This window comes from Aythya marila (genome assembly GCF_965140915.1).
Source record: "Aythya marila genome assembly, chromosome: 2".
Taxonomy (NCBI): domain Eukaryota; kingdom Metazoa; phylum Chordata; class Aves; order Anseriformes; family Anatidae; genus Aythya; species Aythya marila.
In genome coordinates this window covers 80,455,356-80,480,672 of record NC_139043.1, presented here as the reverse complement: position 1 = coordinate 80,480,672, position 25,317 = coordinate 80,455,356, and the positions used below count along the sequence as shown (strand labels likewise).

The following is a 25,317-nucleotide window of genomic DNA, read 5'->3' as shown; positions in this document are numbered from 1 at the left end:
ATGGAGGAGGAGGAGGCGGCGGCGGCGGCGGTGCGGTGCCCGGTGTGCCTGCGGGAGCTGCCGGGCGCGCTCATCAACTCGCACCTGGACCGCTGCCTGCAGGCAGGGCAGGGCGATGCGGAGCGGGGCTGCTCGCCCCCTCCCAAGAAGCCGCGCCTCGCCGCCGCCGTCCCATCGGGGGAGACCCCCTCGGCGGCCGCCCCCGTCTTCTCCCTCTTCCATAAGAGCCGCGGAGGCGGCGGGCAGAGCCCCGGAGCCCCCGGCGAGAAGCCGGAGGAGGGCGGCGGGGGGGCAGCGCTGCGCGGGGCCAGCCTGGCGCAGAAGCTGGAGGGGAAGCCCCTGGCCGACAGGCTGCGGCCGGACACGCTGAGGGACTACGTGGGGCAGGAGCGGGTGCTGGGAGCCCAGACCCTGCTGCGGTCCCTGCTGGAGTCCCACGAAATCCCCTCCCTCATCCTCTGGGGGCCGCCGGGATGCGGCAAGGTGAGTGAGCCGCCGGCGGAGTCCCGGGGCTCCACGCCCAGCGCCGTCCCTGGTGCCTTTCCAAGCCCCATCAACCCCCTGAGAGTGCCCCTTTTTTCCATATTCCCTCGCATTTTGTTCTGTTTTTGCACGCCCCGTGTATTATTTTGGCTTCGTGCTGACTGATGCCCTCTAGTTTTTGCAGAGATTGCGAAAGCGCAGCCTGCCTCTAGAATAAAATGTAAGCAACCCACGCTCCCAAACTTGGCTGATTTCAGACAGCAGGCTTGTTTTAGTAAACTTTAGAGCCATTACTAGTGTGCAGAACTGGGAAGCTTGAAAACAGCAAGAAAATCTATACAAATATCGAGGAGAAGGGGTGTGATACTGGCATATTTACTACAACATGGTTTGTGAGCACACCTTTGGTTTTGCCCACAAATTCTGTCTCCTGTCAGGAAAAGACTTTGGTGTGGAAGGGAGCTAAGACAGGGGTTAGGCACACTGTGCCAGGCACTCATCCATCTTCAAAAAGGCAAACCAAAAGCGGTCAGCCCTTCCAGCTTTTGGTCGCAGGTCCTGGCTACTGCATGCTCTTGTTCTGTCTCTTTTAAGATAACTTGGGGACAGGCTGTGGTAAATCCCCAAAGGGACTGTAATTGCAACACAACAGTGAAGGGGTCCACAGCTGTAGCAAGGCCAAATAAATGGCTCAAGTGTGTTCAAGTGGGAGCACTCAAAGATCTCAGGTTAATTTGCATGGGAAAAGGTGGGATAGGGAAAGTAATGACTAATGAATTAGTGCTAGCAGAGGAGTTAAGGACAGAATTGCAGCTCGCTTTTGTTAGTATACTTGTTTGAAGATAGAGACTGCGTGTGTGTGGTATTTGCATAATAATCATGGTTAATTACAGTTAATCACAGTTAATAAGGAGCAGGTATGAGAACAATAGATGGACACTGTTGGCAAAGATGCAGTAGGTTGTTTAGGCTAGATAACATGCACCTGAAAAGAAACAGATGGTGAGCTTATATAATTGCTGCTTCCTTTAAAATACCGTGATAACATCAGGAAAACCTGAGGAGGCGAGGTAAAGAAAAGCGATTTCTACAAACTTATTAAAGGGGAGGTAGATGGACTGGATTAAGGTGGCTGGAGAGAGATGTGGAGTTAAACTCTTGGGTTGTTTAGTAGTCTAGTAGTTTATTTAATAAGTAACTTTCAGGGACCTACTTTTATGTTTGTTTTTTTTTTCCATGTCATTCTGTCTTTGGTTTTGGTCACAAAGTGAGGGCCACATACAGTCTCTGGAAACTAGAACTGGACTCAGTAGGCTTTGGATTGTGTTCTGATGAATGCACCTTCTTTGAAAGCCTGTAGAAGTGCTTTTTCATGAGGTGGTGACAACTTAGTTGTGTTGCAAGGCTTTTGGAACCTGCTGTGGTACTAAGATAGGCTCTGAATGACGAGTGGTCAGTTTCATGTCTGTAGTAACACAGCTTTCACTCTCCTTTCTCAGGACCTTGCTTATATACCACAAGTGGAGGTGTATTTAGTAAGCTTGCTTTTCACCAAATTCAGCTGGTCGTCAGATTAGACTAGGGACTTGCGTAAGGACTGTCCCTTTTGCCCCATCAGGAACAGTTCCAAAGTCTGTTACACTCTCTCTCCAAATACTTAAACTCTTGGCTAGTTCATCTCTTTTCTAGGTTGCCCCTCAACAAGTAGCTCTAAGGCTTTGCTCTTTCACCTAGCTTTTAACGTGTTCTTTTGAAGTGTCAGGACCATCTACTCCTGGCTGAACCAGGAACTTCTACTGCAAAACGCTGAATGTTTCCCCTCACTGATGCTTGCCAATATTTCTACGATGGTGTTGGAGTAAAATTTCATTTCAGGCCTTCTTCTCCATAAGAAGTGTTTGATTTGGTTAAGTTGCTCAAAGTTCTGTACTTTACTTGTTTTTGTGTTTGCTTTTATTCCTGTCCTTAGAGATTTAAAATGCAAGGTTAAAAAAAGGTTAAAAATCCTTCACTATAAGGATGGTAAAAATTGTCTGCTGATCTTGTGAAAGAGAAAAGTACTAGCACTGCCTCAGGACTTCATTGGGCTGATAGTTGAAAACTTTTTCTATTGCACAGTGGGAAAAATATTAACAAATTTTATATTTGTATTATCTAGCTTCAAATGTAACAAGCCTACATGCTAAGCTCTCCCCATCAAAGAAAATAGTCGTACATTAGTGGGTAGATGCTAAAAGGAATGTTACTAAATGCATTGGTCTAAACTCCAAATTGCTGTGTAAGGTGGTCATTTGGACTTCTTAGACTTCTTCACTCTCCTGCTACCCGTGCAATCTGGGTATTGCTCTCCATCTATGTTTTTTTTTCCATTTCTACAGCCAAATACCACGTTAACCAATACTTCTTTTAAAAAGGGCAGGACAGGACTGAGTCAAAAAATAAGTGGACATTGAGTTAACCCCTGGGGACAAATTTCAAATGAATTTATGCATTATTGGTCAGTCTGGGCTTTTATGAGAAGTGGTGTGGTTCAACAGACTTTTTCTGAGCAAGAGGAGAATCTTTGCTATTAAACTGCTGCAAATGTATTTGATGTTGAAGGTCAAGAATACTTTGTGAGATTTTTTTATTATGAAGATAACAAAGCCAGTACCTGATTAAAAATGCATTGCACTGGGCTGATCAAGTTAACTTGTCCCAGGTGCACTTGAATATTCAAGGAAGCACAATCAAAAACGAAAAGACAAAATCAGGATACTCTTGTTGTTAGTTAATTTGTTTGAATTTTCATTTGTATTGTGCCTTCTTATTTTAAGGGAGCATGGTCATTGTACTTTTATTTTGTCATCCTAACATTTTATGAAGCCAAAGTGCTTTAGTTGAACTTGCTTTGACTCCATTTAAAAAAAAAATAAAAATTTGTCACTACTAAGTGTTAAACCCGTGAATGTGTTTTCCACTTTAAGAAGCTGACCAGACACAGGCTAGAAGAAGAAACGCTGCCTCAAAGAGATGCCGTGGTTATTAACTTGTGAACAGTTAGCTTATTCATCCTGACTACGCAAATTTTTCAAAGCCTGTATGAATCCTGGTGTAATCCGAGTAAGCTGCGCTGTGATTTATGACACCTTAATGCAGGGATTTACATTTTTGCCTGTCTGCCACGGGGGCACCAATTTTAGTAGAGTTAGCGGGGGGACACGAGTAACTTGAGCAGAGAATAATTTTGCTGCCACAGATACGGTTTAAGCTTTATAAACCCGAACATTCTGTTTTTAAGTATGGTAAACATTCCCTCTTACGTGTGTCATTTAATGAGGGGGGGGGTTAAAAAAGAAGACAACAAGTAGCTGGAACCTGCTCCCTGTAAACAACATCACAAACACAGGTGGCAAGTAAGATCTTAAACTGAAAATGCGCGATGTCTTTTACAGGAGCTTAAGAGTTCAGAACAGCTCAAAAATGGGTTCATCTTTGCAGTTTCATGGGAGAAGTCTTCAAATACTGCGTGCTTGAGTTTGCATATGTCAATTTAAATTAGCAATAACTTTGTGTAGTTCTCTGAGAAGAGTGGAGTTGGCTCATTGCGTTTGCAAAGCGTAATGAAACAAACCTGGATGGAGCAAATGGAGGCACAGCTCTGCTTCAGAAAACGCCACGCAGTGACCTTGCCTCTGTTTATGCCAGGTCTGGCTTGGATTTTGGAAGTGCTGGAAGCCACTTGCTGTTGTTCAGTGACACCTTACTCCTCCAGTAGTCTCCCTGTGGGCTATTTGGGGTGCGAGGAACCAAACAAGAGGAGTAAGAATAGCATCTGCCCTTATATAAATGCCAACTGCTGCCACTTTTGATTGCATTTATTTCAATAAGCAGCGTCCCTGAGCCATGCTCATCTGCTGTCCTAATTTCTTTTAGGCATAACCTGACTCATGGCCTGTGTCTCTTGTGACACGGCGTGGTAGCCTGGGTTCAGCTCAGCGGTGTTGGATAGGACAGACCCCATTTTTTTAAGCTGTATCCCAGGGAGCTGCTTCCCCAGTTGCAGTCCAAGGATGCTGGCACTGTTGGCACCCTCCACGAGGCTGTGCAACCAGGCATGGCCTGTTGTGACTGCTCATCAAGCTACATGATGACACCTGAGGCTCGGTGTGTTTTCTTTGACCAGCATCTGCAACAGCTGTTTTGCCAAATTCGTGCAAGTTAAGAACAGACGGGGAAAGGCTCCGTGAACAGGAAGCCACAGGCAGATTCGTTAGCAAGGTCTGCCTGAGATTCATTAACAAGGTCTACCAGATCTGCCAGTGCAATGAGGTAAGGATGACCTTAGGTTTCACAGGCAACTTCTTGACTAGGGATTCATATGATCCCCCCATATACAGCACTCTTCCAAGTTTTTCAGTTTTGGTTTCTGAGGAGAGCTAGGCATTATCACTTAATTTTTAGAAGAGGCTGTGGTGAGCTAATACAGCGGGTGTTATTTAATCACCTGGTAAAAAGCTGCGAAAATGAAACCACCGCCTTGTTTCCAATTAGTAACATAAAGTCGTTGAACATCAACATAAGTGGGACAGGCTTCGTTTGTGCTTGATTTTTTTTTCCTGTTTTCTTCCAGCCCTGGAGGTGAGGTTGTATTTACTAGTGGCAGCACAGAATAAGGAAACAGGTTACATTCAAAGAGAGCTGCCCGAGCAAGGAAACAAATCTTGGTGTTTAAATCTTGGTCTGTTGCAGCCTGTGGGGAAGGAAGTCCTAATTTGGGTTGACATGAAGAAATTTCCAGTGGAGGAGAGCTTTGGTATTTAGGTGTCCTGTGTGTGGTAGATCTGGAAATAAGTGACTGCAGGCTCAAGTTAAAGGTTATTAATGAGTCATGGTTCTTGACTTTTTGTGTAGCATAATACTGGCTTCTGCTTGAGAGAAAGCAGGAAAATAAATTGGGCTTCAGCTAAAATCAGTTTCTTTTTGGCTAACGATTATCATTTGTTATACTCATACATCTTGCGAGTCAAAACTCACAATTTTTGCAATACCAGCTGTGCTGGTTGATAGGAAAAAAGAAAAAAATGTTCACTCTGGGTGTAGAAAAAGTGATCTCTGCAGACTTGAATGCCTCAATTTAGACATGTTCTTAGACTTATGCTGACTGTAACTAGGCCCTTCATCTCTGAGACCTGATGTTGATGAAGCGTGAGCTACCAGTTGAAGTGGAGCTATAAGAAGACAACAACTTGGTTGTTGTTGGTTTTTTTTTCCCTCTCTTGCCACTGCTACTTTTAGAGAAAGAAGAGGTAGTTTTTCCTTTTTCATCTTCAGATTTGATATATTGGTGCTTTCCACGCTTTCAGTGGTTTCAAGGTATGGATAAATCCTCCAAAGGTCCATTCTGAATTAAGTCCTTTTTGTAAGGAAACACTAACTTTTAGTTTTATGGTTTTATTCTGTTAGCAAAGTCTGAAGTATCACCTTTTTTTCCTGGTCTTCTAGCCCTCCCTGATGTCTGTAGGCTGTGAGCACTTCCCAGAGTATCATCCCAGTCCTGTCTTCTGCAGCATGCTCAGGAGGGAAGGGGCTGGCGCTTTGAGCTCCAGCAGATGAGAGGGGATCCGACACAGGATTCGTATCTTGCATCAAGAGATGAAATGACACCTCTTCTGAAACCAGTCAGGAATCCCTTACTAAAGCTAAAGCAAGGATAAATAATTATATATCCTTCCCCTTCGCTTCCCTTCTCTCATCTCTGTCTGGTTGCTGTTTCAGGGATGTGGAAATCCTTTAAGGAGACAGAAGTTCTGGTAGGTGGTTGCTCCTGCAGTCTCTGCAAGATCAGGTTTAGAGCACTTGCTGCATTAACCTGAGTACCTAGAATATCTTCTGAAGCAGTTTTGTCAGCACCTGTCCTGTTCCTCAGCTGCTGAGGCTCTCCTGGCTTCAGTCTCCTTGGGCTCCTTCTTTACAAGAAGCAAGATTGATGGAAGAATCACCTGTTTTTCTCTAGCAGTACTTTGAAACAGAGATGCACTGCTTGAGACATGCAGATACTCTTGCCTTTACAAAGGGGAGTGAAGGAAGGACTGAAAACTATGCCCGTGTTCAAGAGTACTCAATCTGTGTGCAATGTAGTGCTGCAGGCTGCTTCTCTGCTTTAGTGGGTGCGGTGAAATTCCCTATAAATAAATTGTGTTGGGAAGGAGTTGTCTACAAGGAAAGGGAAACAATGTGAGTGCTCATTAAAACCAGGCAATGTTTTGTCCAGCCAGCAGCCCTTTACCTCCCTGAGCCAGCACTTAGTTACTATTGACTATTTAGATTTCAAGTTATATTTTCTGAATTATGCATATAATTTTTCACTATTAACTCTCATGCCTTTGTAGAGAGCTGCTTTTTGATTAATGTCATTGCTACAAGGGGTGGAAATAGAAAAAGCTTTAGTTCACAATGTTTATGTAGTTTTTTCTTTCTTAAATAATTTCACTGTAAGCTCTTCTGCAGGTATCTTGGAATGGTCCAGCTCTTTATTCTTTAATGGACTCTACAAAATAGTTGCATGGTGAATTGTAGTCAACCCATCTTCTGTGACAACAGCGTCTTTGGAGAAGAGTTTTCCTTCAGTGATGAAGGCGGCAGCTGTCACTGCTGGAACTTAAAATATTGCGACTGATACTTAAAAGTGCAGGCCCTAGAAATGCAGTGGTGGAATTGGCAGCCACAATAGCGTGAACTAAAATATCCTACTCTCTAAACTGTCAGCACTGTCCCTATGTCCTAAATATATAGCTTTGCTCTCTATATACTGTCTGCGCATTAGTACTTTCTGTATCCAAAATGATTGTTACAAGGCTAGCTCCTACTGCTCTTTCAGACCACCCTGGCACACATCATAGCCAACAGCAGCAAAAAGACCGGCGCAAGGTTTGTGACGCTGTCAGCCACGAGTGCCAAGACAAATGATGTTCGAGATGTCATCAGTCAAGCCCAGAATGAAAAAAGACTCTTCAAGAGAAAAACCATTCTCTTTATCGACGAGATCCATCGTTTCAACAAATCCCAGCAGGTTTGTACTACATCGCTTTTTTGGAAAAAGCCTTTGTCAGAACTTCGGTAAAATTCCCCACTTTGCCTTAAGATGGTAGCTCGCTTTGGGCTTTTGATTTTAACATTCGTAGTAAATAAATTAGAGTTACGAAAATTAAATTCATAACTAACTTCCAAGCATCAGTGTGAAATTGCTGTGATTTGAAGATTTAAATAAAAGGCTGAGCCATGCTTGCAGCTGACTTGCATGCTGGGCTCTGTGTGATGTTTTCCTGAAATTTTATTTCTCCAAAGTCATGTTAGTAGCATTTGCTGTTCATATCTTCATTTCAGCCTCCATGCTGGGGATTAAATTCCATGTTACCCTTAAAGAGGTCTGGAATGTGGATGTGCATAGGGTGCGTTTGCTTTAATGTTGTGCACTCTTCTCTGTGAAAACAGAAAATTAAAGCATGGCATGGTACTTTGGTATAATATGTTGCTGCAGCCATTGCCTGAGTGTTGTATTTTTTTATGTTTTCCTAGGTATTTTTATCTTTAGTCATGCCATGGAAAGATCAAAATTTGGCCTGCTGGTTAAGTTTTTATATGGAACCATGTTCTGATCCTACAGTTCTCTGAGATGTCCTGTTCAATTAGGTAGTAGGAAAAAAAAATGTAGCCCTAAATATTGGTTCAAGGAGTTAGAAGTAGCCTCATTATTTGTTATATTAGATGTTTTCCTGGTATTTTGATTGCCAAACAATAAAACAGTCACATAAACTAAAAGTTTGCAGATATTTGATGCTTCCTTTTTCAGCTGGTAGGGTCATTCTCAGTGTAGGCATGGGTTATCAAGGTGAGCAGCCCACTGTGTGCTCTGTGCATGAAATTAAATCAGTTAATTAGCCGAACAGATGAGGTGCCTTGTCAGTGAGGTTATTTGTCACATCAACAGGAAGCCCAAAGACTCAAAACACCAGAGGGAAAAAAAAAAAAAAAAAAAAGTATTTGAAAATGCCAGACAGCCTACTCACATGGGATGCTTCAGGTTGTCATTGATTGAGATGAGGTTTTTCTGCTTCCCTCCCATGCTCAGGACACTTTCCTTCCTCACGTTGAGTGCGGGACCGTGACTCTGATAGGGGCGACGACAGAAAACCCGTCCTTCCAAGTCAATGCCGCTCTCCTGAGCCGATGCCGGGTGATCGTGCTGGAGAAGCTCTCGGTGGAGGCGATGGAGGCGATTCTGATGCGGGCCGTCAGGTCCTTAGGGGTCCAGGTTTTGGGCAAAGCCGACCAGCACGACAGCTCTGCAACTGGCAGCAGCAGCGAGAGCTCGGAGTGAGTACTTTATGGGCTGCAGGGTGTTAACGCGCACAGCCCGAGGAATTGACTGCCTGCCAGGGAGAGGATGAAGCAGTTGGGGGGTGGGAAGAGAAACCCTAGCCACTTCTGATAGTAAAGAAAAGAGGTGGCAGCATATGGCAGGGGCGGGGGGGGGTGACAGGAGAGAGAGAGAGAGAGAATTCAAAGCACTGGCTCTCCATCCAAAACATAATCTCACCGTCTGGATTAGGAGAGAGTTTTATACTTGGATCTGTAGATCCTGACTCACCCCCCCCCGGGATATTTAAATCCATTCTGCTGCTGGGGATTTGCTGTGGAAGCAAGTGTGTAACTGAGTCTTTGTCGCGTCCTAATGTGTGTTACTTCTTGTTAGTGGTTGTAAAAGCATCGCATTACCATTAAGTGGCAGATGGGGCGTCCCCTGTTAAATTAACTTGGAAGTGCCAGATGAAATTTGTTGTTTTCTGACAATTTTTTTTGAATGAGATCAAGAGAGAGTACTGCTGTGTTTTAGCTGCAGCATAAGTGCCATGGTATGATTTACAGTATGCTGGGGAGGGTGTTTGCTGTGAGATGTTAGTAGATTATCTTAAAATATATTTTGTTTTTGTCTGACCCTTTTTGTCCAAACCAGATAGTCGTGTTAAACATTTGGGAGAGTTTTTGGAAATACCAAGGTCAAGACAGATCCCCTATGGACGTGTATCTGCCTTCTGAAATGGCTAGCTGGCAAATAAGAGTAATGCTTGATTCTGCTACTTTCATGCAAGATGTTGTTACAGTTTCTTCATGGAGATGCTCATGTGTACTGCTAGTAATTTACAGCTCATTAATGTGGTGCTAATTGGGCAGGCACTCTTCATACAATAAATAGAAGGGAATATGCTTTTTCCTTTTAGCATTATCACAGACCAGAATCAATAAGAAGTGATAACCTGAATGCTGAGGTCAGGGCAGGAAATAAAAGCTGTCGCTTTCTCCCTTCCCCCTTCTTTTTTTTTCCCTGCCTCACTTTTACTCATTTATAGCTTTTGCATGTTGTAGCAGTGTGACTTTCAGAAGAGAGGGCAGTGCAGCATGTCATCCTTAATGTAGTGGCACAGCTGTGGTTGTGGCTACACCCTGGCTGGTGTTTGGAGACTTTCCTTTATGTATGGGATTAAAGTGGAAGGCATAGTTTCAGCTGCAGTTGTTTGGGTTTGGGTTTCGCTAGACTCCCGTATCTGTAACCTTCCGATAGCTATGGATGATTTAAGCAGCGTGGTGTGGTGCTTAATCAAACTGAGAGAAGTCTGGCAGGCAGGCTGTCAGACTAGCATGCTTTCAGAAGTCTATCCATGAAGAGAGAGTGCCCCATACCAGTGACTAAGCAGGAGCCAGGCTGCGTTTTAAAATGAAAATAGAATTAGGAATTTTAGAGCTTTTGTTACAGTTATGTGTTCAACTTTTTTTTTTTTTTTTTAATCTTTCCCACCACTATCTGGTTTTGGTCTGTAGTTGTTACATACTGTTGCTGTTGAGATTGACTTTTTTTTTTTTTTTTTTAATCTACCCTGTCCCTTACTGTAGTTCAGTTTTTGGTCTCCTTAATTCCTTCTTGCTTCACTCTCTGTGCCATTTTTGATCCTTCGTTTCCTTTCCGCCTACCACTCTGCAGGAGCAGCTGTATCTCTTATCTCTTTACCTCTCTATCTCTGTGAAGCAGGGCTAGCGTTAGATGCAGGCAGGTAAGAGTTCATGTTGTCCTGAAGAATAAACAATAGTATGTCACAAATTACAGTGGAGTTGATTGTTCAGTGTGCTCACATCTGTTCCAGAGTTGGAAAAGGTGCTGTAAGGCAGCATGTCCCCATATGTGAGGCATACCCACTTAGAAGGGATGCAGAGATCCAGCCAGAAGACAGAAGAGGCATGGACATTGTGTTATGGATTTAATCTCCTCAAGGAGTGAGTTTCCCAGTCCAAACCACGTGCAGTATGAAGTTCTGCATGTGCTCCTTGGAATCATTTTATCAGATGGTATCACAACACTTTTCTGACACGATGTTTGACCTACATGAGGTGTTGAAGAAGAGCTTGATTCTCTGCAGACTCTTCTTTTACCTTGAGGAGCAGTGTGAGGGTGGGTCTTCCAGAGTTCCTACAGGTGTATTCTGAGCTCAGTGATAATGCAGCCACTGCAGAATGATTCAACAGGTGTCACCGCCTCTGCATTGTGTGCATGTGCAGCAGTTCCCAAATGGAAAGCATGCTCTACTAGAATCTGTTTCCTTCAGTTTCCTCAGTGGTTTTCTCTTGTCTTGCTTCCTCTGTTGCTGAAGGTTTCTCATAGGATTAGATCACCCGGCTTTTTTCATCCCACTGTATCCTTTTCTTGCCATAAAGCTGAACTGGAACCACTGGAAGCCATTACAGAATTTGGTATCCTTTTCTGCGTGATGTCATTGCACTTACAAAGTTTCTTTAATGTTTTTTGTATGAATTACTGGATTTTTTTAGGATAAGATGTGCTTTGTGTTACATCTTCGTCAGCTTTGCTGCCATCAAATGGTGCCTCATAAAGCCTGCAGTAAACTAAAAGAGGGGAGATTATGAAAGGAAGTTTACAGTCATGAAGAAGAAAAGTAAGGAGACGTGAGCATGAAAGATGCTTTATATTGCTGAGATTTTGCTTGTGCTTTTTGACTGTTTTAGCTGTCTCGGTAACAGCACAAACTGTACAGTTACACACTGATGCAGTGCGCTTGTGCTGTGTCACTGACAGAGGAAATCAAATTCTTCTTTTCATTCTTGGCTTTTTATTATTTTTAGGTGCTGCCCTCAGAGTGCTCTCTCTGATTTGTCAGATGGTAAACTGGATGCTAGATTAATGTATTGAAGTTCGGTAGCCCAGAAGGCATGCAGCTGGTTGAAACGAAAGATTCCCAGTTTGCTGTTGGCAAGGCTAGACATCACGCAATTCAGCTCGTTAGTGGCTATACTACGAGTACTGACAGGTTTTGAATTTGCTGGTTTATAAATCAATATTTAACACGGGCTTCCTTTGGATCTTGGGCGTTGAGCACCTCTTGAAAATTGTTTCCTTTTTGAAACACCCATCTAATTTCCTTGCTGAAAATAGAGTTGCTGGGATGAGGCCTTCTTCAAAGACAGTGCTGTAAGGCTGTGAATAATTGGTATCATACAACTTCGTTTAAGACAAAGAATTATATTTGCCCATAAAACTGTTTCAATCTGTCCAGGAGCAACTGTAGTGAAAATAATTGCGTTATGAATGCAATAAAATACTGATTTATATGTGAAAGCAGCAGTGGATGCTTTATCGCATGCTCTGCTCAATTACTTCTAAATCTTTCATTGTACAGGTTGTCCTTGCTTAGACTTCCTTGCATCTGCTCTCATTGTGTCAAACACTGGTTGTGTACAGGTTTTATAAGTAATTGATGCTGCTTCATATTGGTTCTTGGCACAAACCGTGTTGAGGATATTGTGATAAGGAGGGAACTGGAAGAATGATTTATTACCCCATGGTGGTAGTTTTCCATTACTTGAGCTAGTATATCACCTTCGGCTCAGTGAGTGATAGATCCTGGGGTGTCCCTGGTGGCTTGTTTTTATTTTTGTCTCCAAGTATCGTCGGTTACGAGGTAGTAACATTAAGCATTGGCATCCGGGGGTGTACTGTGTTAATTTTGGAGAGGGAAAAAAAAAAATACAAGTCTGCCCATCTGCAAGAGGTTCAGGAGCTTGTGAAGAGGTCAGGACCTGTGGGAGTTGTTCTGCCTCAGAGTTTGAGGGTGTGGGGAAGTCAGGGTAAAGCAAAAGGGTGTAGGGTGCCTGAGCTTCTGAGAATGGGATGGGCTTAAAAATGTCAAATACAGCGAGTGATGAGATTTAAGATCTTAATTTCTTAGAAAAATTAACTGAATTCACTTTATTCTGAGTATAAAATATTATTTGTAAATTCTCAGCTGAGCTGATTCTTCCCTAACTATGGAATTAGGGAAGCATTACATTATTTCAAATCATTGCCTTCATCAATATACCACGAGCAGCTTGCCTGTATGTGGAAGGCATCACACCTTGATTTCTAAGTACCTTGATGTATAAGCTACTTGACAGAATTAAGGCACTGTGGTGTTACACTCGGCTGTTTCCCTGTTCAGACACAGAGGGTGTTTCAAACACCAAGTGCAAGTTTTTGGAAGCTAACATTGCCATTCAGGCTACTTCTGACTAGCATGGGAATAAGGGGGAGTTCAGAGCTGCTCAAATACCTGTAGCTGCAGAGCTGCTTGCAGCTGCTGCATGCTTAACAAAAGCATTTTTCATAGCCCCATAAAGGGGTGGGCCAAATAATGAAGATTAGTGGAGCTGCGTGTCTGGGAACCCTGGCATTATCTCTTTGTAAACCACTGGTAATAGCAGCAGTAAATCTCTCTGAATGAGGTGCAGGGCTGTTGGTGAATCCCTAATAACTTGGTGCACGAGGGCTTCATAAGAAATTGCCTTCTCCAAGTCCAGTTACTAGAAATGGCCAGGTTAAGGTGATTGTTTGTGTCATGCTTTAACTCCATTGGCTTCTGTTTTCAAATCAGCAGTGTCCCATGTCTGTCAAACACCTTAGCAGTTAACTTGTTTATGCAACTGAAGTTTGAGGGTCAAATACTCAACAATGTGCATGTGCAATGTGCAGAGTCAGGTTGGTTTGCATAGCACTGGGAGCAGGGATTGCAACCCAGTGAATGAAAACCTAGAGAAAGAGATGGCAAATCTACTTTCCCAGATTTGCCATAGATCAGCTATGAGACCATGGCAAAGCCTTCACCTGTTCTTGCATTTCTCAGCTGTACCTGTCCTGTTCATTTATGCTGTGTGGTCACTGGAATTCAGCCTTTTTGTTATGAAGCCTTCTCATAGCCCTGGTGTGCTTAAAGCAGTGGATGGCAAGAACAGGGACTTGTGTGCACTGGGATTTCTTCTGGGATTTCACAGCCTTTCTCTGTGCTGCAATAGTTTTTGTTACCCCAGTGACTGAAGCTGTACCTGTCACCATTTCAAATAAGAAGGTGGGATGCATATATGCTTTATGATTTACATCAGTGCTTCTTGCCATAGCTTTTTAAAGAACATCTGATAACAGCTCGTAATGTCAGTAACCATTAGTTCAAATACTCGATAGTTACTTTGTGCATCACTATATTATCTCACGCATTTGGGTAGCTTCCTCATTTTCCTTTCCCCAAGGAATTCTAACTGCTAGCTATGAAATGCTGATGGTGTAAAATCTCGTGATGTTCAAATGGCTGTGCCAGAACTGCACTTCTGGCAAAAACCTACCCTTAGTTTTCATTGAACTTGGTGAGAGGAGGTAATCTCAAGGAAAAAAAAACATTAAATAGATGAGAGCTTCTGTTCTTTTTTTTTTTTTTTTTTTTTTGTCTGCCATTGTATTTAACATGAATTAGACAGGCTGTCGAGGGGTGGGATCTCACAATTTTATCCCAGATCCTGCAGTGCTTAATCATGACGATGAGTTAAGGACAAAACATAAGCCCAGTTGCCTCTCAGCAGACTTTGCAAAGAAAGGTAGTATCTAGCACAATACACAATGAGATAACATCTGGGATAACGCGTTGGATAACATCTTGTCATTTTGTTGCAGATTCCCGGTGTACATAGAGGAGAAGGCTCTAAGTACCCTAGCCTACCTTTGTGATGGTGATGCAAGGACTGGATTGAACGGACTTCAGTTAGCAGTTCAGGCCAGGCTGGCAGCAGGGAAGACCACTCCTGTGAGTACTGCCAAAGGATGCTCTGCTGATGGAGTTCTGATAACAGAAGAACATGTAAAGGAAGGTCTACAACGATCTCACATCCTGTATGACCGAGCAGGTGGGTAGCTGATACAGTTTTCGCCATGCAGCATTCTGAAGAGCCTCTGTCGTTCACATTGCTTCTCCCCTTTCATACCAAGTGCTCTGGTGAAGCAGTGGCCGTACTGAAATCTGGCCTAAAAAGCTGCATTTCCTTTACAGTATAGCAGGCTCATCCAGAAATTCCTTCTAAATAGTTTCCTCGTACGGCTTAGGAAGCATAGGTTAGTTGAGAGACTTGCTTGCAGTCCTTCTAACAGTTGAAACAGGTGAAATTATTTTGTTCCTTCAGGTTATTAGAATATTGAGGTCTAAGAGGATTGCAGGGTGAAGTAGTATTTTGATGAGATTTGTTCTTGGAGGGTTGGAAATGCTCTGTTGTAGTTTGCTTATATTTTTATAATTGCTTTTAGAGGTAATGAATTTAGTAACCTTCTTAGTACAGGTTACATAAATCTAATTGCATTTCAGGCTTCTTAATGGGGTAACCACTCTTGCTCTACGTGTAACTTGGCAATGTTAGGCACCATAGGAGCTGGCCTGTACCTATTTATGCAGATGGTTAAAGGCCAGAGACTGAATGTTTGAAATTACACGAATCGCCTTGAATGCATGTGCTAGTTCTTCGGCAATGCTTGAATTACTCTGCCATAGTATCAGACAATTGTGCCAGGCAGTGTTTTTCCACTGTATCTGATCTGCTGAATTAACTGTCAGTGCTTAAAAGCTGTGGTGAAATTTGTAGAGGTTGTTTGGAATGCATTTGGCCGCTCTCAGCCTTGCTACAAAGAGGAAATGATGGCTCATTGTCAGTAAAAGTCAGCTGTGCAGATATGGATACGTTGGCAGCTGAGAAGGGAAGGTTAGGGAGGGGGAGGGAGAAGAAACATTTTTATGGCATATCTGGCAGGAAGAAGTCATGGGTAAAGAGAAGGAGGAAGGGGAAAATCTGACCAGTTTACTGGTATGACTCTCATGTGCTGTGTAGGTCCCTTGTGTGTTTGCTGTTGCCTTGTGGCTGCAGTCGCACAACTCATTTGTGGCCATTGCTCCCAGCCATCCTCTGCCTATTTGCTTAGTTAGAGATGGTAGAGTGCCTCCACCTAAGGCCTGCGTGAAGTCTAGGTGGTGTGTGTCAATAGTTCTTTTTGATCTTTGTGTGTTTTTTGTCAGATTTTCTTTCAGAGGTGGGTGGCAGCACTGAAAATCCTCTTTCTTGGCTGCATAAATAGTAAAAAGCCTGTGATTGCTAATGTCACAGTAGCAAGTTGCCTGGGTATGTGCCTTTAAACTTTCCTTTGCAGAATAGAATAGTCTGGGGCTGGATTGATCACTTTTGGCAACAATAGAAATAGCTATTATGTTTCATGTATAAAGTGTTTCTGGATAGAGGCTACTGTATAAATATTAATATTTTTGTAGTATGCTTCAATACTTTTTGAATCTCAGTCCTTGTGCTGGAATCTACAGCCTTCTTAAAAAAAAAAAAAAAAGTGGGCTTCAATCTTAAATATGGAATCCAGTTTTTATTTGGTTTAGTTTTGCTCACCTTAAGCAGTATTTGCCAAATGTATATGGTCATGCATGCCTTCATGTACTCTCTCCGAGTAGTCTAGGAAGGAAATTATTCTTAATCCAGTCATTGGCCTATTGCTTTGATTTGGGTACAGCCAAGATTTTTGCGTAGGTAATCTGTGTTTTAGCTGGCAGAACAAAGAAACCACCAGTCAAATTTCACTGCCAGGAACAGCCTGCAGCCCTTACAATGTGGGAAAAACAAAGTATTCAGTCATATTTTAGCTTTTAATTGTAGTTCCTTTTTATTTTGATTTTTGGAGAAAATGATGCAGCAGCTAAATTAATTAACTACAAATGGACAAAGACCTGATTTTTAAGACAGATTTGTATTGTCTCTTCTTCCTTTTATGTATTTTGGCTCACTGTTTCCAGTGCTTTAATAGTGAATACCAAAAATAAAAATCAGACTAATTGCAAGATTTTGTCTCTATCTATGTATTAACAGTGGTAATTAACTTTGGTAAAGAAGAGAAACAGTTGAGATGAAGATAAGGTGTTCCAGATTACAGAATGTAACCTGTAATGTTATGCCACCCTATTTTATGAAGGAGGAAAGAGAAGATGTCTTGTTCCGTTGTATTTGCCAGCTTTATTGTTTTCTGCTGGGCCGGAACGAGAAGGCTTTTTACCAATGTTGTTACTTTAGCCTTTCTTCCAAGGCTTTATTCTCTACTTTATCAGTGAGCAGTTGATATACCTTTGACTAAGACAGAAAATAATGTGAGACAGTGACTGTTATATTGCTTTGGCTCGCTATAATTAGGGCTTGGTTAAGGAGTCCAGACACTAACTGTGGTCAGTGAATAAGTTTTTGTTTGTTTGTTTGTTTTTTTAACCTGTTTATTACCAATAAGACCTTAGAGAAATTAACATCTTAAATTATCTGGAAAACTCTTCTGAAGCGCACAAGTGATTTAGGGCACAAAAGTGAGAATCAGCATGATTTATGTGTCTGTATACATTAGATGCTCTAGAAAATACCATCTTCCCTGAAGCCTTTTCTGAAGTGTCTTGTTTCTCTTAGGAAAAGTATTTGCTTGTGTGGGAACTTAATAGAACAGTTGTGTTTTGATTCCAAAAACTCTTCAGAGATTTGATTTCAAGAGGCATCTGGGATGCAGAGCAGCAGTGATAACTTTGCATATGTATCTCTGGAAGCTGAATTCGTAAGGCCAGAATCTATGTAGTGGCTAACTGGCATGAGAAACAGGGCTAATAAACACAGGGTCTCCAAAGAGATCTGTCTAATTTTTTTAAACTGTTCCTGGTATCTAATAGAGTATAAACTGCATATTTAAAAAAGATTCATAAAACACAGTTTCAACAGAAGGAAAAATATACAGTTACATGCATTGGACAAAGAGGTTTAAAGAATAATTCCGCAGGTTTTCTGAATAAGTCTGTCCAGTATATAAATATTGTCATTATGTTGGTAAGTCAGTCACACACGTACTGAGGAAGGAAATAAAGAGAGGAAACTGTTCCCTTGCTCAGCCATGTACTCTGAAGGTTGGTGTCTCCAGTCCTAACCTATCCACTGGATTCCTTCTGCCTCTCTAGTTGGTGTTCCAAGGCACAACACGTTACAGTAGCCCAAACAGTGTATAAAAGCACTTCATCCCCCCCCTCAAAAAAAAAAAAAAAAAAGCAAAAACCCAGGCAAATGCAACTTTTCAAGATATTTAAAGGCTGTCTTCCTTTTGAGAGACCAAAAGACGCCTCTCCCAAGATGATGATGCGAGTCCAGCTGCTTGGGTTTATTGCCACTAACTCAAGTGCTATGACAGAGCACAGATATGCTGTTTATGTTGGCATGAGTAATGACTACATACCGCAGGGCTCTTTGTGTGCAGTCCTATCAAAAATAGCTGTCTGCAGGCCTGTGCACTCGGGGAGTGCACACTCTGAATTCCCCACAGAACCGCAGTGCAGCATGAGCAGCAACACTGGAAGATGGGCCCAGTTTCTAATCTGGAAGGTGGAAGTCTTTCTGACTTTGAAAGGAGCAACTGCATTGGTATGGAGGCTTTGGTTTTCTTAATGATATGTGCAGCCTTTTATTTTGCAGGGACTATAAATGACAGTGATGTGTTCTGTTACAGCCCTGAGGCTGTAAATCCTTTTAGCTGTAGGAAGAAGAGAAATGTTAACAGATGGCTGTGCACGCAGCCAGTTGCCTTCATAATATGGTTAGCTGTGAGCCAAGGAATGCCAGGCACTTTGAGAAGTAAAAAAAAAAAATCAGATTATGTGGAGAGTTTAAAAACCATATCACAGCAAAATACTCTTATAGGTTTGATTAAAAGATATGCATAAGAATCAAACCCAGCTGCATGGCAAAAAAGTTGCAAGCAGGAGGGGTCTCAGTGTTTCTAATATTGCCCCCCCTATTTTTAACAATAGCCCTAAAATATCTGTGAAGTGGCTTTGTTTCTGCTCGAATTCATACTTAATCTTATATTAAGCTTTAATGTTTAAAAAAAAAAAACAAACTTTTTTTGTAAATCATTGTTTCCCTTTTAGTTAGCAGTCTGGTATTTCAGATGGTTGGTTGGTTTTTGTTGTTGTTGGAGGTGGTGCTTTTTAATTTTTTTGGTGCTGTTTGAACTGGCTATAATTTTTAGGGCCCTTCCTAAAAGGGTGCAGCTGTCCACATCTGAACCAAGGATTTTGTAGTGGTTTTGTCAGGGCTGTGTGCTGTGATCCTATTTCCTCCAAATTTTGTAGTGTCGTCATTATATAATTATAGCAATATTTTCTTTTTTCCATGTATAATATAGCAAATTCACATCTCATTTACTGCATGCTTCATTTTTAAATTTTATTTGATGTGAAATATCCTTTTCTAAAATACCACCAGTGTATACAACATTTTTCTCTTCTGTTGCCTCCTCAGTGCTACCTACATGTGTTTGTCAAAAAGCAATGTTTGATGGTTTATACATTCTTTACCTATTGTGGATTAGGAGATACAAGATCTTCTTCCTAACTGCTTAAAATACCAGTTTTGTTTCCTACTTTTGAAGGAAAAGTCATAGGATATCAAAATCAAATTGTTTGCCTTGTAATGTTTAAAAGAAAAAAAAACTTTCCTTTTCATCTGCTGTTGCTCTGATATGCTTATATACTTAGTGGAATGGTTCTGGTTGTTTTCAGCATCTTCATGCTTTGCTTTGATGAACAACATAATGATATATGCATAAAAAGAACTTGAAAAAGCAGGTTATGTTTACCTACTGTGACTTGGTAAAATATATTCTATTGTTTTAAATGTATCTCACTTGATTTCCTCCAAATAGCTTTGTATATTTCTTCTCACCCATTCCAAATAGGAGAAGAACATTACAATTGCATCTCTGCCCTGCATAAGTCTATGAGAGGCTCAGATGAAAATGCTTCCCTTTACTGGCTTGCTCGAATGCTTGAGGGTGGTGAGGATCCACTCTATGTGGCGAGGAGGCTGGTAAGATTTGCAAGTGAAGATATAGGTAAGCGATTGCAGTATTTCGTGTTGGAATATTATGTTGAATTCAGATCTTCCAGTATTCTGGTTTCCAAAGATTGGTACAGGGGGGAAATAAATGCTACGTGTGGAATAGGTACAAAATACTGAAATGCACAATACCTGACAAAAGTTTAGTATATGCACACTGAAACCTGTGTTTGATGTCATTGCGATGACTATCTACTGCAGGAAAAACAAAGATTTTTCTTGAGGTTAGGTTTTGACAGTGTACTAATATATATTCTTCCAGCTTTGGTAATGATTGTAGGTCTCTAATAAACTGGTGTCACAGAGAATGTGTATTTCAGGGATGTCTGGGTTTTTCTCTGTTCATTTGTTTTAGTAATTGTGGAAGCTAAAAGCCTATCCTGGCATACAAACTTCAGATTTGATAGCTGGCTCTGTAGTTTTAAGGCATCTTCTTTTTGTTTTCCAACGTAACACATGCAGCAACATTTTTAGTGCATGTGATGGGCGAAGAGTTACTAGATTTGGGTAAGCTAAGTCTATACAGTATATTTCCCCACTTTTTCAATTCCAAAAAGTAAGTAAATCATACACTATCTGCTACTGCTCAGGCTGCCATTGTGTGGCACAAAATTCAGGTTTTTGTTTTGGAAGACAGCATGGAAAAAGGAAGGTTTTGGATGAAGAAAGTATATCTTATGTACTGTTCAAGTATTGTACCAGACGATCTGCCATCTGACACAGCACCTTTGCAATGTGCATGAATAATTGTCCTTCTTAGAAGAAGGGGAAAAAAAAAAAAGGTAATTAAAGTAAACTGACTTTAACTTGCTTTCATCTGATCCTTTTCTGCAGGACTGGCAGATCCTTTGGCTTTAACACAAGCAGTTGCTGCCTATCAAGGTTGTCACTTCATTGGAATGCCAGAATGTGAGGTAAAGGCTTCTTTAATTTATTGATATAAAAGTACTGTAAATTGTAAAACCTAGCTCTAACTGTAAAAAAAGAAACAGAGATTGCAAGGGCAAGGTAAATTTAGTTATTTGCTCATTCTGCACAACACTTTTTGAATAACAGAACATTGTAGCTCTAAAAATAGAAGCTGTAGTTTGAATTTCACTGCATGTTTGATGTTAAAAAGTGGTGTTTGAACTAATTTCATATTTATCTATCTCTTCTGTTTTCCCTCAGTTACAAATAGTCATATATTCTGACATTCTAAATTAGTTATTCTTTTCTAGGAGCCAATATCATAAAGAACTGAATTGTTGTTTAATAATATTCACTGACCTAGCCCGCAAGGTCAGTATAAAAATAAAGGCCTTCTCAAGCTGCACAAAATGTCTGAATAACAGTTCTTTTCCCAAACAGCTTAAAAGAAATCACTTAACGCTTTCCCTTTTCTCATTTCCAGGTCATTCTAGCACAATGTGTAGTGTATTTTGCAAGAGCACCAAAGTCTATAGAGGTGTACAAGGCTTACAACAATGTGAAAGAATGTCTGAGAATGCACACAGGACCTCTACCACCTGTTCCACTGCACCTGAGAAATGCCCCAACAAGGCTTATGAAGAACTTGGGCTATGGTAAAGGCTATAAATATAACCCCATGTACAAGGAACCTGTAGAACAGGACTATCTCCCAGAAGAACTGAAAGGAATGGACTTCTTTAAGGAACAAAAAACATGATGGGCTTGCTCTGAATATTTTTCATTTTATGATTTCTAAATGTATATTGGGATGAAAATTCCCTGTATAGTTTCAGCCCTGTATTCCTAAGGCTGAAAGTATAAAAGCACTGAGCCTCTGAGATACTTCTCATTTTACTGCTGTCATTCCAAAGTAGTTTTGTAAGCAATTCCACTTAAGCAATATGGAAATGCAAAAGTAAACTTAGCCTATATAGTACTGTCATCCTCTGGTTCAAATTTAATGGTGCAAAACAATGAGGCTTGTATTTTTTACTCTTGCTGAGAGACAAGGAATATTATCATGCTGCTTTTTAAAATCAGTATCCATTTCAAAATTTTAGAATGTTTATTTTCAAAAAAAAAAGTTGTACCTCCCCGTTAAAATACTATAAGCAAAATATAATTACACTGTAATTCTTTCGTGATGTTCCAGAGAAATTTTGTACAACAACATTTATTAAACCAATAAAGTTGTTGAAAAGTGTCTTTGCATATGTTTAAATGTTCTTGTGACATTACTGTAGTTTTGAAAGTTTTAAATTCCTTTAGCTTTATCATGCCTACTTTCCACAGCAAGTCCAAAATGATTCTGGAAGTAGAATAGTCATGAAAATGGCTGTATTATGTTTGTTTTTAAAGTTACGTCACTTAAAATTGTTACTGTGTCATGACACTTTGAGAAATGCTTTTGAAAAGGAAATTTCTGGTAGCAAAACACCCTCGCATATTTTGAGTTGTGTTTTAGCAATTCCGCTTGTTTTTAATTGGGAAACTGAGACATAAAAATTGACTTCCTGCTGCTATAACAGGAAGATAAAGCTAAATTCTCTAATGAAAACATATCCACATACAGGATTGTTGGGTAAATATTTCTGTTAAGTGGAACATAAGGTCATGGCAGTGTCCCGGATGTTGACAGTATTCCTTCATTTAAGTGCTGGTTTCTTTTTTTTTTTTTTTTTTTTTTTTTTTTTTATCGTAAGTGTGCAGTGGTCTGGTTTGCTGAAAAGCTACTAACTGCTGAAACAGCATACAACTATAATAATTACTTCTTGGGTAGCATAAGAGGACCATTTTTGGCTGGAATCACAGTAGATAATTAGCTAAGAAGATTTTCATTATTGAGATGCTGAGTAGCCAATGGGGCAACTGTCTGCACTTCTTAAAGCAACATGGAATAGACTGGCCACCAATGAATAGGATGTGTAAAGGAGGCTGAAAATTGCCTCCTGCACAAGAGCACACTGCAGTTACAGCTAGATTTGCTTAATAATTACTCAGGATTTGCTTGCTACATACCCCATATACTTTTCGTACCAGGCCTGTAGTGGTTACATGATGGCTATCAGGAATTCCTTTGCTGATCCTGCTTAGTTTATGTGTTTAAAATCAAATGTGCTGAAATCAAAACTTAGCATGCTTTATGTATAACTTCTGATCATCTTTTGCTATTCTGCTACAAATATTATGTCCCCACTAAATGAAGGATGTGGCTCTGCTGACCTCTCTGAGAGGAGAGGTGCCAGAAAGGTACTAAATCCCCTCCTAAAGGTTTACTTACTACAGATTTTTTTATTATACTGAATCTTTTTTTTTCAAATATGTTATATTCACTGAACAATGATTTCTGCTTTATATCATTTGCAGTATTTGACAGTTCTTAAAAACTTTAAATTCAGATACCTAACTCAATTTGTAAATGAAGATTTCATTTTTTAGGGAGGGAGGAAAACTGATACTGAGCTCCTTGCATCTTTCTTGTGCTGCATGTGTGATACAACCCAGCCACCTGCTGGCTGGCTACCTGGTACACACGAGTTGCAGACACTTCTTGACAGTTGAGGTATTTGGTGCTGTATGAAGCTTAGATCAAAAGGGATGCCACGACTGTACATCTGGAGTTCGTTCAGAGCAGCTTTTGCAGACCAGGAGGTTTGTGGTCTGAAGATGTGGTTCCAAGTCAGGAAGCTAACTTTCCTGGAGGAGGAAATCCAGCTGATTGCTCCTATGTTTTAAGATACTTCGCTGGACTCTAGCCTGGATGAAAGTTTTTCAGTACACAACCCAAAAAATCTTTGCTAACAGTTCATGGAAAAAAAAATATTACTGTCTTTCCTTGACCAAATGTTACTTGTATTGAAATTGATTTTATTCTGAGGTTCCCAGCCTGGAGGTAGTCATATTAAGTTGTACTCCACGAACAAAGCATAGAACTTAAGCTAAGGATTACAGTAATATAAATGTTTCTGAAATTAAACTGATTAAATGGGTGTTTACTGTTAGAGGATTTGAGTCAGATTCTTTATGCACTTCTATGTGTTCTTACTCAGATAAGTACCTGTATTCATCACAATGGGATGGTTTAGTAGGGTAGAAAATACTTCTGTGAATTTGTCTCTGCCCTTTCAAGATATTTAGATAAATGGGAACAAAGACAAAAACATGGAGAATATGTAAATTCTCTAGAAACTGCAGGATTTTTTGTTTGTTTGTTTAGGTGAGACTTATGAAGGTAATGAAATATTCTTTACCAATAGATGTATGATGTGATGTATGGGGATGGAGATGTGGGGATTGACTTTCATGTAATTTTATAGACAAGTTATGCACTAATAGAAATTTCAGAAGATGGTTCTGTTAAATGCCGACAAAGGATCAATCCTTATTCCTGATATCACAAAGAAAATACTGTAAGTGTAAACCGTGAGCTGTTCAGGTGTCTAGCAGGGACTTTGCATTTTATCTGTTGGAAAACAATGCAGGTGAGTGAAATCATAATATGACAACATTTGTTAATGGATAATTATAGTGTCTGTCCCATAATAAAGAGTAACAACCTTTGGGAAAAAAACAGATTAAAACATTCAGGGTAGTATTATAATGATAAAAATGTATGGGACCAGATGTAGTACTTGAAGGGGAGAAATTTTTCATACTTTGAAAAATCTTTCCATGAGCATTCTTGATATATGTGATAGCCAGAAAATAATTAGCTCTCAACTTCAATGTGAAGTGACTGACCAGGTGCATACACATACTAATGCAGGATGTAAGGCTTGCCATATCTGTGAGGATTTAGATATTAGCATTTACGTTGTTACATGCATGTGAGAAGTGTCATGGTGTAGAACATTATATATTGGTTAGTTAAACATCCATTAGTAGATTTTTATTTCTTTGAGATCGGTTTAACTCAATATTTACTTGAATATGAATGATGAAGACAGTTACAAAAACACAGTTGTGTTTTTATCTGCTAGGCTAGTATTTGGAAGATGTGTTGCTATTTGGGTCAAATACTAGAGGGTATTCCTGGTGCATGCTTCTGGAGTATGCTGGGCAGGGGATTTAGGGATGAAGAATACCAGTAAAGGGTGAATACAGGTTTAGAATTACTAGGAAGACGTTTTAGACTCATTCCTAGTAATGTTAGTTTTTGTGTATTGCAAGAAGTTGAAACTACCAAAATAATTCAACTTTAAGTCAGGTTTTGGCCAGAGGTTTTGGTCAACAACCTCCCTGTCTGGTCTGAACAGTGGGTTACAAAACTGTCAGTAGGCTGACAGGAGGCCTGAGAAATCTTTGCAGGCCTCAGATGAGGCCTGGAAGTGAATAATGCTGATAGTATGCGAAAGCTTTGAGCAAAATTCTTCCTAAAGACAAGGAAGTCTTCTGCCAAGCTTAATTTACTTGAATTTGCATGGTGGTTTTTCTTTTTTAACCCATCGCTTGTTTTTGTGGCTTGGTTTAGGACTTGCTGCTTGGAGTACTGTACCCGTGAATGTGCAAGTGGCAGAGGCAATGGGAGAATGCCAGTAGCTCACGTGTTATATGAGGAGGATGCACACTGTTATT

At 40.7% G+C, this 25,317-nt stretch overlaps 1 protein-coding gene across 1 annotated transcript; it reads left to right on the top strand.

Moving 5' to 3' along the window:
* On the top strand, positions 1 to 21,937 carry WRNIP1 (WRN helicase interacting protein 1; the record flags this gene model as incomplete). Its single annotated transcript, XM_082755376.1, has 7 exons — positions 1 to 483; positions 7,343 to 7,534; positions 8,594 to 8,838; positions 14,510 to 14,739; positions 19,631 to 19,786; positions 20,626 to 20,705; positions 21,185 to 21,937. The coding sequence occupies 7 exons, from the start codon at positions 1 to 3 to the stop codon at positions 21,458 to 21,460; spliced, it is 1,662 nt and encodes a 553-aa protein (XP_082611502.1). The 3' UTR covers positions 21,461 to 21,937.
* Between the last annotated feature and the right edge of the window lie 3,380 nt (positions 21,938 to 25,317).